At 39.7% G+C, this 15,910-nt stretch overlaps 1 protein-coding gene across 4 annotated transcripts in view; it reads left to right on the top strand.

Annotated features, from left to right (window-relative positions):
• The window catches only part of LOC134537007 (uncharacterized), a 221,554-nt gene extending 220,169 nt beyond the window's left edge, over positions 1–1,385 (top strand). For 2 of the 4 annotated variants that reach the window (XM_063377179.1, XM_063377177.1), the window contains exon 7: positions 821–1,385. In XM_063377179.1, coding sequence (XP_063233249.1) covers positions 821–907 — 87 coding nt within the window. In that variant the 3' untranslated portion in view covers positions 908–1,385. The remainder of the gene's footprint in view (positions 1–820) is intronic. The other 2 variants (XM_063377178.1, XM_063377180.1) reach the window with 1 other exon arrangement.
• Positions 1,386–15,910: the final 14,525 nt, after the last annotated feature.

Raw genomic sequence — 15,910 nt, 5'->3', positions numbered from 1 at the left:
ACTTAACATATCCATGCATTACCCAGGTCTCGAACCCATAACTCAGAATCCTCTCAGGAAGGTCGGCACACGGAGATCAAATAAAAATTAAAAAGGGGGGGGGGGGGGGGAATTCAAATGGACAAAAAGGACTGTAAAAGCAAACAAATATTAGGATAAGTAACGCAGATTATAGTGGATGTGTAATCGTTCATAACGGGTAGGTGAACATATTGGCATTGATATCACATCAAAACCGTGTGCAGATTGACAATGTGGACAAACAGCTATTTGTTCGTTTCTTGTGTTTGCTTGTTCGTTTCTGTGTTCGTCAAACTCGGAGCTTCATTCATGTTGTCAATAATTGTGTAGACTTTGTTCACAATTTTCCATCACGTCTCGAGTGATCTTGTTTCGTTCGCGTGTGACGCAACGAACTATGGACTTTGAATTGAAAATATATAGGACGTAATATTTCATTTTTGTCGATGGAGGGTGTTTAGAACCGTTTTGCCGGCTATTTGCTTTCAAATTATTTCCTTTTGTTGACGGGAATGCTAGAAATTTTTATTTTCTAAGGTATTGGGGAGGGTGGGGAATTTATCCCTTCATCTCTTTCCCCTTCCCAACGTGCTTAGGCCCTTATGGAAGGAGCAGGGAAAATATTTATGAATTTTTTATTTTTTGTTTACGTTCTGACTGTAAAACAAGATTGGAAGCAGACATTTTGTCTCTTGGCGGAGGACACACGAAAAAGAAGACGAAGCGCTAGTCGCTTCCCAGCGATACATCGATGTAAAAAGAAGTCGATTTCAGTCTTCTTTTTATTATTTTTTTTCAGGCAATCTCCATTTACGGCGTGATGCAGTTTTACAACATGCTGCGGGCGGGGATATCGTGGAAGGAAGAGATGCCCATTGAGCTGTGATGCGCAACTTCGCGGGAGGCGCGTGTCACAGGAAGTGGTCCGTCGCGCAGGGCATCATGGGAGGCTGCCCGAACATTCTTCCGGCGCGCGGCGGTCTCGGGGAAAGTGCTTCCCAAGACGAAATTGTTTCTTCCTGTGTGTGGGGAAAAAAAACGGCTCTGACGAAACGGCAGTTAAAAACTATACAGAACAAACGTTCCAAACAAACTTTGACGTGACCTACACAAAAACTCAAAGAACAAGGGGAAAATAAAAAAAATACATAGCTTGCTATATTTTATAGGTTAAGTGATGTAACAAGTTTTATTTTTTAGGCAAATTGTTTTAGAAATGTGTTTGTACAGTGCAAGATGAAACTTATTTCGAAACTGAATTATTTTGTTGTACCTAAAACTGAAAATTGTACTATAATGGATCTCAAAAGGAGTTTAAAAAAAAAAGTGTTGTACGAAAATATTTATAAAAGGTTGATATTGTATGGCTGTCGCTTTATTTCCTCTTATAGAGTGCCTGCCTCTCCTGTTGTGGCGAAAGCACGTAGACTAAGTACGGTAGTTGAATTTCGATTGGGAATACTTCTTCATAATTTCACTAGATTTTAGTACAACTTGTTGCATGTTTACAAATCTAATTGGCATGCCTGCCTTCGAGGGCACTGAACAGTCCTGGTCCGGTTTACAAGCGGGCCGACCGGGTTTTGCCCGGAGCGCCAGAGTTTGAGGGGCGGGAGAATTTGAGGTACGAATAAAATACAACAAATTTGAGGGACGGAAAAAAAAAGTTTTTTTTTTTAACATAAGTACGGTAAATATTTTATTTTCAAATATAGGTATGTACATAAACAATTCTATACTTTATCTCTTATTTTAATTTCATATTATATATTATCTACCAAAACTAACTCTATTTTCAAGGGTGGTTAAAATGAATAAAAACAAATAACTTCTATATATTTGTTTAAAAATCTTTGCATAAAACTACCTAGTTTTTATTTTGGAATTTTTTTTCTCCATTTTGTTTTTTGTAAAAAATTAAATTGTTGCCATAGAGTACTGCTATTAACAGAGTCAAGGGTAAATGATAGGTAGTTTATACTAGCTATTGCAGTGCTCTTAAAATACTTTAGGAAGAAATTTAAAAATCCGTTTATTAATACACAGCAGTATACTATAGCTCACGTTTTTATTTGGAAGTCATAAACGCCTGTGTAAATCTGCAACAGACATTTGTTAAATCTAAATAAAATAAAAGACAAACAGCATATGTCTTTGAAAAAAAAAAACATTAGTATTTAGTTGCAAAATGTGCTGTTTTAACACTGATAGTAAATAAGCTTGAATCTGTAAATTCTATTGTTTGTGTGTGTGTGGGCTGGGGGGGGGGGGGGGGCTGGGGGGTTTAAGAAACTGGTGAAGAAAGGCAGGCGGCTGAAAATTATCTTCCCAGAGCGCTAGCTGATTGGAATCAGTCTGACTCTTCTCTCCTGAGAGCTCAATGGTGTCTGCAACTCATTACCAGCACACGTTATCACAGGCTAAAGCTCAGTGCACTGTATTTTTTTTTTGTAAATGTAACTGGAATAATCATTAAAATTACAGATATTTGTAAATTTGTACGTTTACATGAAAGCAACTGTACAGCTACAACATTGCAGTAATCCTGAGTTTTGATTCTCGCCCGGGCATTTTTGTTGTCCCAGTACCTTCAGTAGTTGAAGTTGAAATTGCTTGGTTTCAGGGTTCTAGCCGCACAGTAGGTAAACTGCTCACCCTGAAGATGGCAACTGCAAGGTTGACCGAAACGACGCGACGGCGAAATCTTCTACGTGGATAGAACTTTTAAGCCAAACAACTTTCAGACTTCAGTTCTTATAAAAAAATATTGAATTCAAGGAAATTTGAATGTGTTTATTGAACTGCTTTTCACATGCTTCTTGAACAGTTTCAGTTAATAAGTTTTTTTAAATACATTATTTTTATTTATTTTTTTATTTTCTGCAGATGCAACTAAATTATATTTAAATATTTTGGATTTCTATTTTCTTTCCTTTTACTTATATAGCGTGAAATAATTTCCCAGAATTAATTATATCGGGACAAATATGACTGCAGCAAAAACATAAAAAAAATTAAAATTGAAGACTGCAAAAATGCAGTCAAGAAAATTGAGATAATATATAAAATGTATACCTTTTGAGAAATCAGAGCATTCAGTTCATTAAACAGCAAGATGGCCAGGGTTATGACGTTTTAGTGATGTGTACCATCCAGGGGATTGAATCCAACAGAATTAGGATGTAAATTGAAACATAGGTCTATGTTAAAAAGGGAACGGCATTCCCCTGTGGTATTATTGCTTGCTTAATTTTATCTAAATTAATTTAAATTAAAAAAAATAATAATGTGATGCAACTTGAATTGGTAGGGTCTGGCCAGGTTGTCCCTAGCACTCATTGTCAGATTATGTTCCGACAAATTACTAGATATTTTGGCCATTTTTTGCCATCGAGTTTGGCTGGATTCCATGATGAACAGGTCAGTTTCGCTGTTGAATGTCAAAGTTGTCCTGAGTCCAGGCCAAGGTCACGTAAACTGTGGTCCTTCCTTCATGTGTTTGAAGTTCAGTGCATTACCTGATCAATCTACAGAATGTTCTGATCCACTTATCAACTGTGGAAAGATAAGAGAAAATGTATTGTGTCAGAAGATGGGATACAATTTTTTTTTTAAATAATCTAATTTTACCTGTCATTCGAGTGCTGTGCAGAAAATTTTTGACCTGGAGGTCCGCAAATACTCCAAGAGGAATTTTCATTTTTGTTAGTATGGGGCACTCGCTGTAGGAAGGGATTTTTGGGGCGTGGCTTGTCGGGGGGCGTGAACCAGCACCCACTGCGCGCAGCTCTCCGCCCACACGTCGGCTAGGGGTTTGGAAGGGGGGTGCGGCAGGGTCCGGCAGCCGCGGCGAATCAGCGCGCGCGCGCCGCTCGGATTGGCCAAGGGGCGGGACGCGTGTGGGGGGGGGGAGGGTCTCACAGCAGAACTTCCTCCCAGTCCCTTCCAACGTTGCGTGGCTTGTACATACGTGTGGTAACAGGGTTTTTCTTTTGTTGCTAGGGGGGGAGTGTGTGGGATGTATAGAGGAGGTTTACGAACTTTGGGAGGGCAGCCATTCACATTTCAAGGCACCAGCCCCTAGGGGAAGTATCCCTGCGCCCCAGAGGGTCATTCAGGTTAACAGCCACGCCTGCGCTGATAACTGTCGAGGGCGCCTGCAGTTACGCCGAGAGTGGTTGTAAAAAAACACCCTGTTGGAAGCCGCGAGCCATCGCGCACTGGGGTTTATGGAGCCTGGCAGCAACATGGATGTCTTCACGGATAATTAAGCATTGTTAGGACGGTGAGTGGTTCCTTTTACTCGAACATTGTGTTTTTTTAAGTTCGGTGTCACACGCCCTTGCACCATGGTGGACTTTTTTTTTTTTTTTAATGCTGAGTTCAGAATTTTTATGAAGAAATATTTCGAAAATGAGACCCCTAGATGTCCAGAAGCACAAAACTGCCCTGTTTTTTTGCCAATTCTAGCAGCGCATGCAGTCGCAGGTCCAGAACTAATGATTGGATGAATTTGAGTTTTATGCAAAACAATAAATCTAAGCTCAAAATTACTGGTTTTTTTTTTTATAGATTACAGCGAAAGTCTTAACCGTACACTGTACACTTACCTATGTTACCGTATGTTCTTACAACTACCGTGCAGGTTAGCAGCACATGCCCGAATGCATTCATTCGCCCTTTGAAAACGTAGGTATAAAATATTTCAATGCGATTACAGACAAAAAAAATAATACTTTAATTCTGTACCTCTGAGGTAAAGAACATCACGCCCATTTGTTTATGAAATACAGTTTGCACCATTTCCATTATTCAAAATTTTCGCTCTTTGTATTGGTATGGAGCACATATGCTATTGGGTTAGAGGTTCAATTTTTATATACATAGTTCTTCAATACTATTTACTAAACATTAAAAATGAAAACATTAAATTATTATTTTGAAAAAAAATTATTGTCTAGTAAATAAGTTTAATAATAATGTTGTAAGTTTCATAAATAATAACCGTTAGCAAAGCAACTTGAAAATAAAGTAAGTTTAAAAAAATCCAAAACTTGCTCGCCTAAACACTACAATTCTGTGACATGGTGTCCTATACTTCTGGGAACAGAATTGTCGCCGCCTTGTTCATGGAGTCTTCTCGTCAATCAACTCGAACACCCTAGAGACTCTTACTTAAACATAACAGCGAAGAGCACGCGAGGGAAAAATAAATAAATGAAATAAACGGCAGACACTGGGTGAAGGCTGTAATGGGTACTTCCGGAATGACGTAATCTTAAATGAAATTTATCGCTTGGCACAATCACTGCTTAAGCGGAATTAGAAGGTTCTCTCTCTCTATCTCTCTCTCTCTCTCTCTCACACACACATTCTCTTTTCGTTTTCCTTCTTCGCATTAACATCGTAAGATAAGGCGTGATAGAATTGTTTACGGCACATTTGGGAGCTACGTAACAATTTTTCTTTATCCCCAGTTTTATGCCACCTGACGGAAACGGATGTTTGCCTGTTTACGGCAAACTGCGCAGCGTATATACTCTGAGATATACTGGAGTATCGCGCTCAGATTGGGGTACAGAGCATATAGATGCTACCATGCTTGTTAACATCACAACTGTTATTTTGTATACCATCGTTATTTGTAATAAGTTCTAATAAATATTTTTAATTGTACTATATGTTGTTTTTTTCTGATACCATAAATTAGTGTCATTTTTTACAGTATTATTCAAATTTTAGTCCCTCTGAAAGAAAAAAAAATCAATGCTGAAACACCAATTATCATTTCACAGGAGAAACGATTTGTAGCAGTCGATCACTATAAATAGCAATATATTACATAAAATAATGTTGTAATGCTCAGAATATTTTTTTTAAATATTAAAAATATAATTTTTTACTTAAACTTTAGAAACTAAGATGACGTCTTTAAATTACATCTCTTTAGAAAAAAAATTATCACATGATGCTCTTGTTGAAATAAAACACGAAAATATATTTCCGAAATTCTCATTCCAAATTTGTTTTTTAAAAAAAGTTTCAGATAAAGTAAAAATATATATATTTAATTACATTACAAATTTGTGTCAAAATCGTTTGTGCTCTATGGCTTATGTCTGGAAACAGAGCACACAGAAACAAGAAATGTCCATTGGAAAGAGATAGTAAATGCACATTTAAATGCACACTGGACTCTATAAGGATGAGATGTGCAGTAGGTACGTCATATTCTACCCCCTCCCCTTTTCTTTTCGTCGTGCATTGAGCTGTGACCGTAACATTATATGGCATAGAAATAGAGATAAATATGTTCGTCGAGTGCTTTGAAGACTCTGTACAAGATGTTTTGATGTTTAAAAATTACTCTGAACACGCGCGTTTTAGCCGTTTTCCTCTCTCCCAAAAACACACGTTTAAAAAGAAATACGGAAGCAAAACTACACATCCGCCCTCAGCTTATCCTGAAATGGTTTTCTTGAACAGACACCACTCGGATGTCCTGAGCAGTTTTCAAATCGCGTGGATTTTAATGAATCTCAGCTCACCGTGTGACAGCGCGTGTAGGCCTAGCCTCGAGTTTGTGGGATCAGTGGTTCCAAAACCCACCATTTATTGTTTTTATATTTGAGAAATTTTATATATTTACTAAGGATAATTTAAAAATAAAAACTATGGCAAAGTAAAGTTTTAAAATGAAAAATCCATATAATCCTGGATCTATAGACATTGCATATTAAATCTAGTTTTTTTTTATTTTTATTTGTTGATATTTATAACTTTCTCGTGAACTAAAGGAACTTTACAAAACGAATGCTGAATGTTTTAGTTGCAATTTTTTGTTTGTTTTGGTTTTACTTACCCTCATCAACAAACATAGTAGATATTGTTTTATGTAGACTTTCAAAGTGTTAATACCACGAATGGTTGTGCTTGATATGTATTTATTATTAGATGAGTTTTAATTTCCAAAGACTATCAGGGACGCACATATGTAGGATTCGCAAGGGAGACCCGTGGAAATTTTCCTGGTGGAAAGGGGGGGGGGGGGGGCTATTGGCACGAGAGTTCTGCACGTGGAGTTAACAGATACGTTATCTCTGGATACAGTTCTTGTACGTTGTATACATACTGCCCATATCATGGCCCACATGCATGGCAACAAGCAGGAAACTTTAAAATACACAGAAAGTTTTCCATAAGACACGGTTTCCACAGCAAACCCGTTTCACAATAATGCTTTTGCAAAAGCGATATAAGGTTAAGATTTGACTGTAGTAATTTTTTTTTAGACTGATTCCAGTAGTCTGTTTAAAAAAATATATGCAAACTTATACTTAGTGCAATAATAATAATATGTGTTTTAAAATGTTTCAGGTTGATATTGTAGTAATTCCATAAACGTATTACTTCTAACGTGTGTTAAAACTTTAAAGTATTAACTTTTTAAGTGAATTTTAACAAAGATACGCAATATTTTAATAATATTCCTTTTTTGAAAATCTGGGTCAAACGGGGGGAAGGGGGGGGGGTTTATGGATTTTATCAGGTCCCCTCCATTGAGGAACTTCTTATTTTCTGGGGCAGGTAGGGGGGGGGGGGGGAGGGAAAGAGATTTTGGGCCCCCTTTCCCCCATGATGATGACGATAAAGACGAAAACCACTTTTTTTTTTCAATGACGAAATTTGCATTTTTTATAACACACCATAAAATCTTGGCCGTACTGATGGAGCATGCTTGCCCCGGGGTGGCCTGGCCTCGGGTCTGGAACAGAGAGACTTGCGCGATGGAGGATCCTCTTTGAGACGTCGCCTGGAGGAGGAAGGTCCTCCGGAGGTCCTTTGAAGGTCCTCTGAAGGGCCTCTCTGGGCCCGAGAGGACGGGACAGTCGATACCCACTCCGGCGGCGGCGGCGGGTAACTGGAGATTCCTTTCATTCCTCCCCCGGGGAGCCGCCCCCTAATGCGAGAGTCTTGTCCGCCGAGTGGGGCCTGGCGGGTGAAGAAGAATGGCGTCCGCGGGAGAGGGGGAATGGGGTCGCCGGCGACTTACACCGCCGCACTTCTTGGGCAGCGCTCTTCGTATTCCACCGGCGGCCCTGACCCAGGACTAGACTGTTTCCTCCCGGCGTTGAGGCTCCCGGCTCGCACAGGGGCCTAACCGGGTGTCCACGAACAGCACTGAAGCTGCATTGCACTACCGGACCCTACCTTCTCGATTTTTTTATATATTTTTTCCTAACATAACTAAAACTAAGTGTATTTGGGAGGGGTCAGGGTTAGGGAGGGACCTAGGTGCGTCTCAGGCCGAAGCCTATACGCCTAGTCATGCTTGGATCAGCCATGCAGGGAGAGGGTCGCACGCATCGTGTGCTAGGAAGGGGATTGGCCAGTCATGGCAGCGCGCTCCCTTCTCACCGCGGCTCTGTTGATACCCCACTCGACACACCACCCCCACCCCCTCCTTTTCAAACCCTAACACCATTCAAGATGGCGCCCCCCCCTCCCCCCCGGTGGACTGCATTACCACGGTCTTCCTCTTCCCCATTTGCATTGAATAAGTTATTAACTTAGTTTTTTTTTTAGCACACCGGCACGAATGGATCATGACGTCTTCATTCTACACAACCCCCCCCCCCCCCCGTCCGCCCAATTAACCACCTCTCCAACCCACCATTGACAAATCAGCACTTCGGCTCCTGGCTCCTCCACCTGTGCTCGAACCATCTTCATCCATCTACTACTGCTGAAGTGACAACATTTTCGTTTCATAGGCCTGTCTTTGAACGAGACAGGGCCGGTTTCTTCCAGGATTCAACTGGTCCAATGCTCGGCTACCTTGCTTGCCCCTAAAAGTTTGAAAAAAAAAAAAAAAAAAACCTCTCCTGTTCCTGTTAATTGGAAGCCCCAATGTTGAGTCACGCAAATATCTTCCGACACGTCACCGACTCTGGTTTGTGGTTCAGCCTGGAGTAAGAGAATAACGTTATTTTTTTTTTTTGCGTGTTTCTTGATCGTTGGCCCGTGGTCATTGCTGCTGGGACGGCAGTGCCGCCTTTATTGTTATATACTACTATACATATGCATACATTACTAACTCCGTGACTGATTTGTAGTAGGTTTAATAGTGTCGTGTATACATAACCTACCACAAAGTCACACTCTATCTCTAATATTGCCAGGGCGCCAGGTATCTTATATACCGTTTACTGTTCTCAATTTTTTTTATACAAACTCACAAATTGCATACCTTAAACGTGTGTAATTTAATAACACCTGTATTGATTGACAGTATAACTAATATTATTTTAATATACAAACACCGAAGGAAAAAAATTATATAATAATAATTTTATTTAAAAATAAAATACAAATTTATATCCAGCAAAACTGTGTTCAGCCTTAACTTGATAATCGGCCGGAAATTTACGTCGTGCGCAGATTTAACTGCAAATGTTTTGTATCTGATAATCACAACAAATAATGGATTGAAAAAGTTCTTGGTGTTATTTAAGCACACGAGGGAAGCTTGGAAAAAAAATTACACAAAATGTAAAATTTACGTTAAATTTCCAATTAACCTAAATTGTTTTCATTTGGCTTAGCTCAGTGTAGATTTGATATCTTGTTAGTTTCTCAGACCTCTGGGTAGATAGGAAAAGGATCAACTCTGATAATAGTGTTATGGCCTGCATCAAAAGTACGTTTACTAGCGATTAATCTCAGTTTGCAATCGTAAGTGGCTGTTCATTCACGGTATTTACGGACGTAAAGCACTACCGATTTAAGTGTATTTACTGTTATTAAAATAGGATAACTCACTTCTTCGTAGGTTCCGTCGTCCGAATCAACTTATTTATAACACTTTTAAGAACTTTCAAAATGATTGCACTCGATGTACAAACGCACAAAAAAAAAAACTGAATGTCTTTTTTAATATGGCATCACCAGAAGTTTTTTTAAATTCCAAACAAATCGTTCAAAAAGGTGCCAAAATCAAATGCGGGATTTTTATTGGCCGCCTCATAATAATGAATATTGTTCAAACCATTGTTGATATGCTCCTGTTATAATATTGTGCTGGTTTCAGCAGTAAATATTTAAATTTATTACATTGATTTGATGAATAAGAAAATTTTCTGCGCCAGCTTAGCTACTTACGTAACGAGCATAAGATCACTTACTTCAGACCACTGAGTGAGTAATAAAGGTCCTTATTGATATAGTCTGGAACACCAAGTTTATAACAATTTATATCTTTTATAAAATAATCATCACAATTTCAAAAAATCACACTCTTTTATTTTCTTCTGTTTATCCTCCTCTCCATTACATGTAATAACAACCGTTTTCTTTTCTTTCTACCAAAGATATATCAGGTGGCATAGAGCAAAATAAAACATTGTGGACGGTTGATTTGGTTAGGATTTTTTTTTTTTTTTCCTAACCTAACTAAAACTAAGTGTATTTTGGAGGGGTCCGGGTTAGGGAGGGACCTAGGTGCGTCTCAGGCCGAAGCCTATACGCCTAGTCATGCTGGGATTAGCCATGCAGGGAGAGGGTCGCATGCATCATGTGCTAGGAGGGGATTGGCCAGCCATGGCAGCGATTGGCGCCATGACTAACTCCCCTCACTCTTAAATCTAGACTATAACTAGAGATAGGTTGGGCCCAGGTAAAACCTGCATAGACACAGGGAAAACCCTGGGCACATTCATGCGGGATGCAAATTGGCATGCATTACGTGTAGGAGTTTACAGGAGACAGAGGATGGTCTGGATGAAGTGTTGGACAGAGTAGAAAAGAGTCTACCATGCGGGGTTGGGAACTTGGACTCGTAGTCCGCTTTGCTTTTTATCCAGGACTGGATTTAGTGACCAGGGACGCAAGCGCCCCTGGTGGTGAGTGGTTGCACTGACCACTCACTCCGCCGCCAGTCAGCACCTAAAAAACTAAGAAACTAAAACAGAAAAAAGATAAATGACTTACAAACTAGGCATTTCGTTACGAAATATGCAAACACCCAACTCAGGGATGGACGTGCAGTGCTTAAGATAAAACTAAAATAAGAACTAAAAATATATATATATTTTTTAATTGGTTAGGATAGCTACATTAAAGATACGGAAAGCGAGCATGAACTTCGGGGAACTTCGGATTTTGGCTCTCTCGTCTGTGAAATGAAGGCTTCCCGGAACAAAGGGCGATCTGGGCTGCAGTATCCCCCCCCCCCCTTACCTAGGGTCGCGCGTGTTTCTCGCCTGAGAGGGCTAATAGCGCGAGGCTGTGATAATGGCCGCGCCAACTCCGAAGCTACAAGGCAACTTCCCCCCCGGGTCTTACCATCACCTGTAGCCGTCATTACTGCAGCTCTAGCCCCGGCGCAGGCGCTAAGGTCGACATGGGCGCGCGCGTCGGCTGTCCAGCCGCCTCTATGCCCGGTCCACACGGAACAGCAGACAGAGTCGCACCCGCGCGGACTAGCGTCCGGTCAAAATAGACATAAAAATAGTGATCAAATAACAAAAATTCCGACAGAGCTGTATTTTGGTAGAGACCTTGGGTACACCAGTATAAATAAAGTGCCAAAAGTCCCCATAGATTCCACGTGTGCTAAAAATGTTATTCAAGGTCAAAGGTCAAAATTTTCTGTTTTTTTTATTTTTTTAATTTTTCTCAAAAACTGCAAGTTTTATCAAAAGTATAGCCCAGACAAAAATTGTAGATTGTATCTCCGTGCGACCAATATCAGCCGAGTGTTTGGCCGTGGTGGTAGCCATGTTTGTTTATGTTCTAAACACGTTAAAAAATCGTTTCACGTAAAATGATATCTAGTGTTCTAGCTAATGTATATATTGTACATATATTAGAAATAGTGTATGTAATCATATACATGTATTTCATAAAAATTGTAACCATGTTGACAAGCCCTATATTCAGAGAGCCACTGCTCATCAACTGAGTCTATTGGGTGCTAAGAAAATAAATAAATAAATAAATATGAATTTTCCAGACCTTACTATGTGTGTGATCGTGTGGCAGACATAGAGAAATGACATTCACTCACTATTCGTATGTCTATGACCTATGATTTTTTCTGTTATAAAATGAAATTATCACTTTTTTTACTCCCTTAGGGTTGGAATTTCATATTAATATGTGGTCTATGTGTCTGTTAATCCAGGTTATGAGCTCGCTGTAGGCCAAATTTCATCCGGATCCGTTCAGCCGTTCTGGCGTGATTGAGTAACAAACATCCATCCATCCAAACTTTCACATTTATATTATTAGTGGGATATATATAATACTAGCTTTTACCAGCGGCTTCGCTCGCATTGAAGCCATTAAATAAGTATCAGAGATGAATCAATAAAATATATTTCTCTGTAACAAAAATAAATAATTTTCAATATTGACCGTCGATAATACAGTGCAACGGTAGGTATTACAGTACTCAGGGTTGGAACTTCATAACTGGAATGCTAGATGTCGTTAAAATAGCTAGATTTTGAGATTTTTTGAAAAAAAAATATTAGTAATCTTTCGTAAATAAAAATATATTTTTTTTTTTTCAATAAAAAGTATCCTATGTTACTTCTAATACCTCCAAGAAAATGTGTACAAAGTTTCATGATGATCGATCGGTTAAGTAGTTTTCGCGTGAAAGCGTAACAAACAAACTTACATTAACATTTATAATATTAGTAGGGAAGTAGGGATACACACACACACATACCATACCTACCATATATAATTAATTACATTACATATTTAATTAGTAAAATACACGACGACGTGGTTGCCGCCATACGCGATATGGACGCAGCGCGAACCTGCCGCTGTCCGAAGTACCAGGCGCACATGACAACGCGGGAGGTAGCAGACAGCGCTACCTCCAGCACCGACATGTTCTCCTGGTATCCCGGGCGAAGTTTCGCACTGCATGCGCGCGGCGTTGGCGCACTGTTTTCAGGACCTGGCGCCGCCCCGGCTACCAGGCAAGCATGACGACACTGGAGGTAGCAACCAGCGCTACCTCCCGCGCTGTCATGTTCGCCTGGTAGCTCGGCCCGCGGCATGGTCTGTGAAAACTGCGCGCCGCTTGCATGTGGCGTTTTTTTGTTTTCTTTCTTTCAGCCAGCGTTTTTTTTAAATTTTTATTTATTTGTCTGACTTTTTGACGTGAAAACACGTCTACTCACTTGTTAACACGGATCCGAACTGCGTCTTTCTACATTATTTTTTATACAAAATAGGTTTAAAAGTGTTTTCTTAGGTGCTTTTTATATAGCAGACCTGATTTATTTGTAAAAAAAAAAAAAAAACACATAGTTACTATATATATCTCGTCTATAAGCGCCGCAAGGAAAATAACTTATAGACTTACTAGATAGAGTAACTAACGCCTGAAATAATAAGCGCTGCAAGGAAATAACTTATTATTTCAGGCGTTACTCTAACTAGTTAGTCTATAAGCGCTGAAAGGAAATAAATAACTTATTATTTCAGGCGTTAGTTACTCTATCTAGTTAGTCTATAAGCACTGCAAGGAAATAAATAACTTATTATTTCAGGCGTTAGTTACTCTATCTAGTTAGTTTATAAGCGCTGCAAGGAAATAACTTAATATTTCAGGCGGACGACTACAAGTATCATTATTAAACACATAAGTACACAAATGTTGATTTCAACCTGTAAGTAAGTAGCCTAAGTAAGCTAATTCAAACCAAAATAATTAGCAAGTAGTATCAAAATATTTGAAATTGCAATTTGGCGAAGCATATTTGTGCAGACGTAGACCAGAAATTCCATAAAAAAATTTTTTTGACATCCGATTGAAGTGTAACTAAGACTGTTACAAAATATATCTCCAGTTTTGTTGTAAATTGATTGTCACCTTTTGATGTTCTTACCGAACCTATGTGATGTGTAAACATTTTCCCTCCTAAAATAAGCACTCAATGGTCCAAGCAGTAGTGGCCATTTGCTTTTGTGGGGGCCCAATTAAAAACCAGGTTGCTTGGGGGGGGGGGGGGGGGGGGTTATGGAATAAAGCCCACCTGTGGAAAACTTGAAAAATAAAATCTTTAAAATAACCTTTTTTTTTAAGTCAACCAGGAACTTAAATTCAGGTTGTTATATTAAATACTTCTCAGCCAGTTCACTCCTTGATGCACATATGTACTTCAACGTCAACTTACATAATGTTACGAGGATGCCAGAGACGGGGAAGGCCAGCCAGACTGGTGCATAGGTCAGCGGGAGGCCCGAAACCCGTTTTCCAGCGGCGCCTCTTTGAATCTCTCCAAGGTTCGTCAGGTTCCCAAGTGAAGTGGTGGTAAGTAGGATGCTATCGTTCTCGCAGCTTCAAGTTGTAAAGCCTGGATAGAAGGGAGCGGGGGTGGGGGGGTGCTTGATGATGCCACACTTCAGCCTTTCCAGGGCACAACTTGGCAGGTATTGAAAACTGTGCCGCTCTCCGGCAGGAAGTGACCAGAGTCTGGTGGCAACACTGACCAATCCTCGGAGCGACCTGGGAAGCCTATATTTCACAGACCAGAGAGCCACACCCGAAGTTCATGCTTTTTTCCCCCGTATCTTTAATGTAGCTATCCTAACCAAATCAACCGTCCACAATGTTTTAAAGTATTTATAATGTAGCTAACCTAACCAAATCTAATTGACCATTAGTATCCTTTTATCAACACCGCCATATTTATTTACAATGAACAAAAAAAAAAAATAGAAGATGCTCGATCGGACGTTTTGCTCTCTCGTCTGTGAAAAGAAGGCTTCCCGGAGTGACCTGAGGTGACAGTGAAGTTGAGAGAGCGCGAGTGACCCCTAGGTGAGTGACGGACTTCGTGTGCGGTGATCGGAGTCACGGCACAGTGCCACGGCATGGCAGACGTGAGCAGCACGAGGCAGTGTGTTGGGACCGACGTGCGAGAGGTAAGAGTCGAGCCCAGCTGTGTTCCCGTGAGGAGGGTGAATAGCGGACTTCATGAAAGGGTGATCAATTTGTAGACACGACATCTAAACTGTTTTAATTTTAGCAAATAGTGTAGTAAATATTGTCTAATGAATAAAACTGCAATTAGTAGAGACCGGAAAAATTCGCAGGTTCAATGACCTCTAGGATAGACTCCACTACACTCTACAGTCGGGCAAATGCCACCTGTTCATTGGCTGATGACTTGTGAGTCGTCTCCACTGAGTGTCTGTGTTTCGACACTTCTTTGAGCGAGGGTCTCTAATTGGCTCTCATTAATCCAGATTAACAGTGAACCAGTGGTAGAAGCAAAAGGTATAATTATTTGAATTGTATGAATTGTAACATATCACGAAATGAATCCGCGAATTTTGCAGGTCTCTAGCAATTAGTTAACTGGGCTATCCTTTTGGACCTGTTTATTCCCCCATTCTTAACAAGATGATCAAGCCGAAGCTCGAAATTGCAAAATAAATGCATTATTATGCACCAAATAATCACATTTACGAAGTATGTATGTGTACACAGATCACAAGAGAAATAAACTCAGTTGATTTGAACAAACATGCAATTTGATGTGAAATATTATTTTAAATTAATAAAGTGATGTTTTTCAGGTTATATAACTGTGCTAGTACAGTTAAATTAATTATTCTGTGAAAAAATTTAATTTTTATAACAAAACATTTTGTCATACAAACCAGGTATTTTTTTTCCTCCCATACAATTAAATACTTTGTTGGTGCAAACGACGTTTATCCATCAGTGAATCACTATAATTGAGCAAAACATTTAGGAAACCATTTCAGAGGTTTTCGTGAAGTGCATCACTGGAAGACCATCTGCCTCCAGTTAGTTGCAATAGAACAATGATGAAAGGAATGGGTTTGGGAAACG

This window comes from Bacillus rossius, chromosome 11 (assembly GCF_032445375.1).
Source record: "Bacillus rossius redtenbacheri isolate Brsri chromosome 11, Brsri_v3, whole genome shotgun sequence".
NCBI lineage: Eukaryota > Metazoa > Arthropoda > Insecta > Phasmatodea > Bacillidae > Bacillus > Bacillus rossius.
This window is presented reverse-complemented; position numbering and strand designations above follow the sequence as displayed.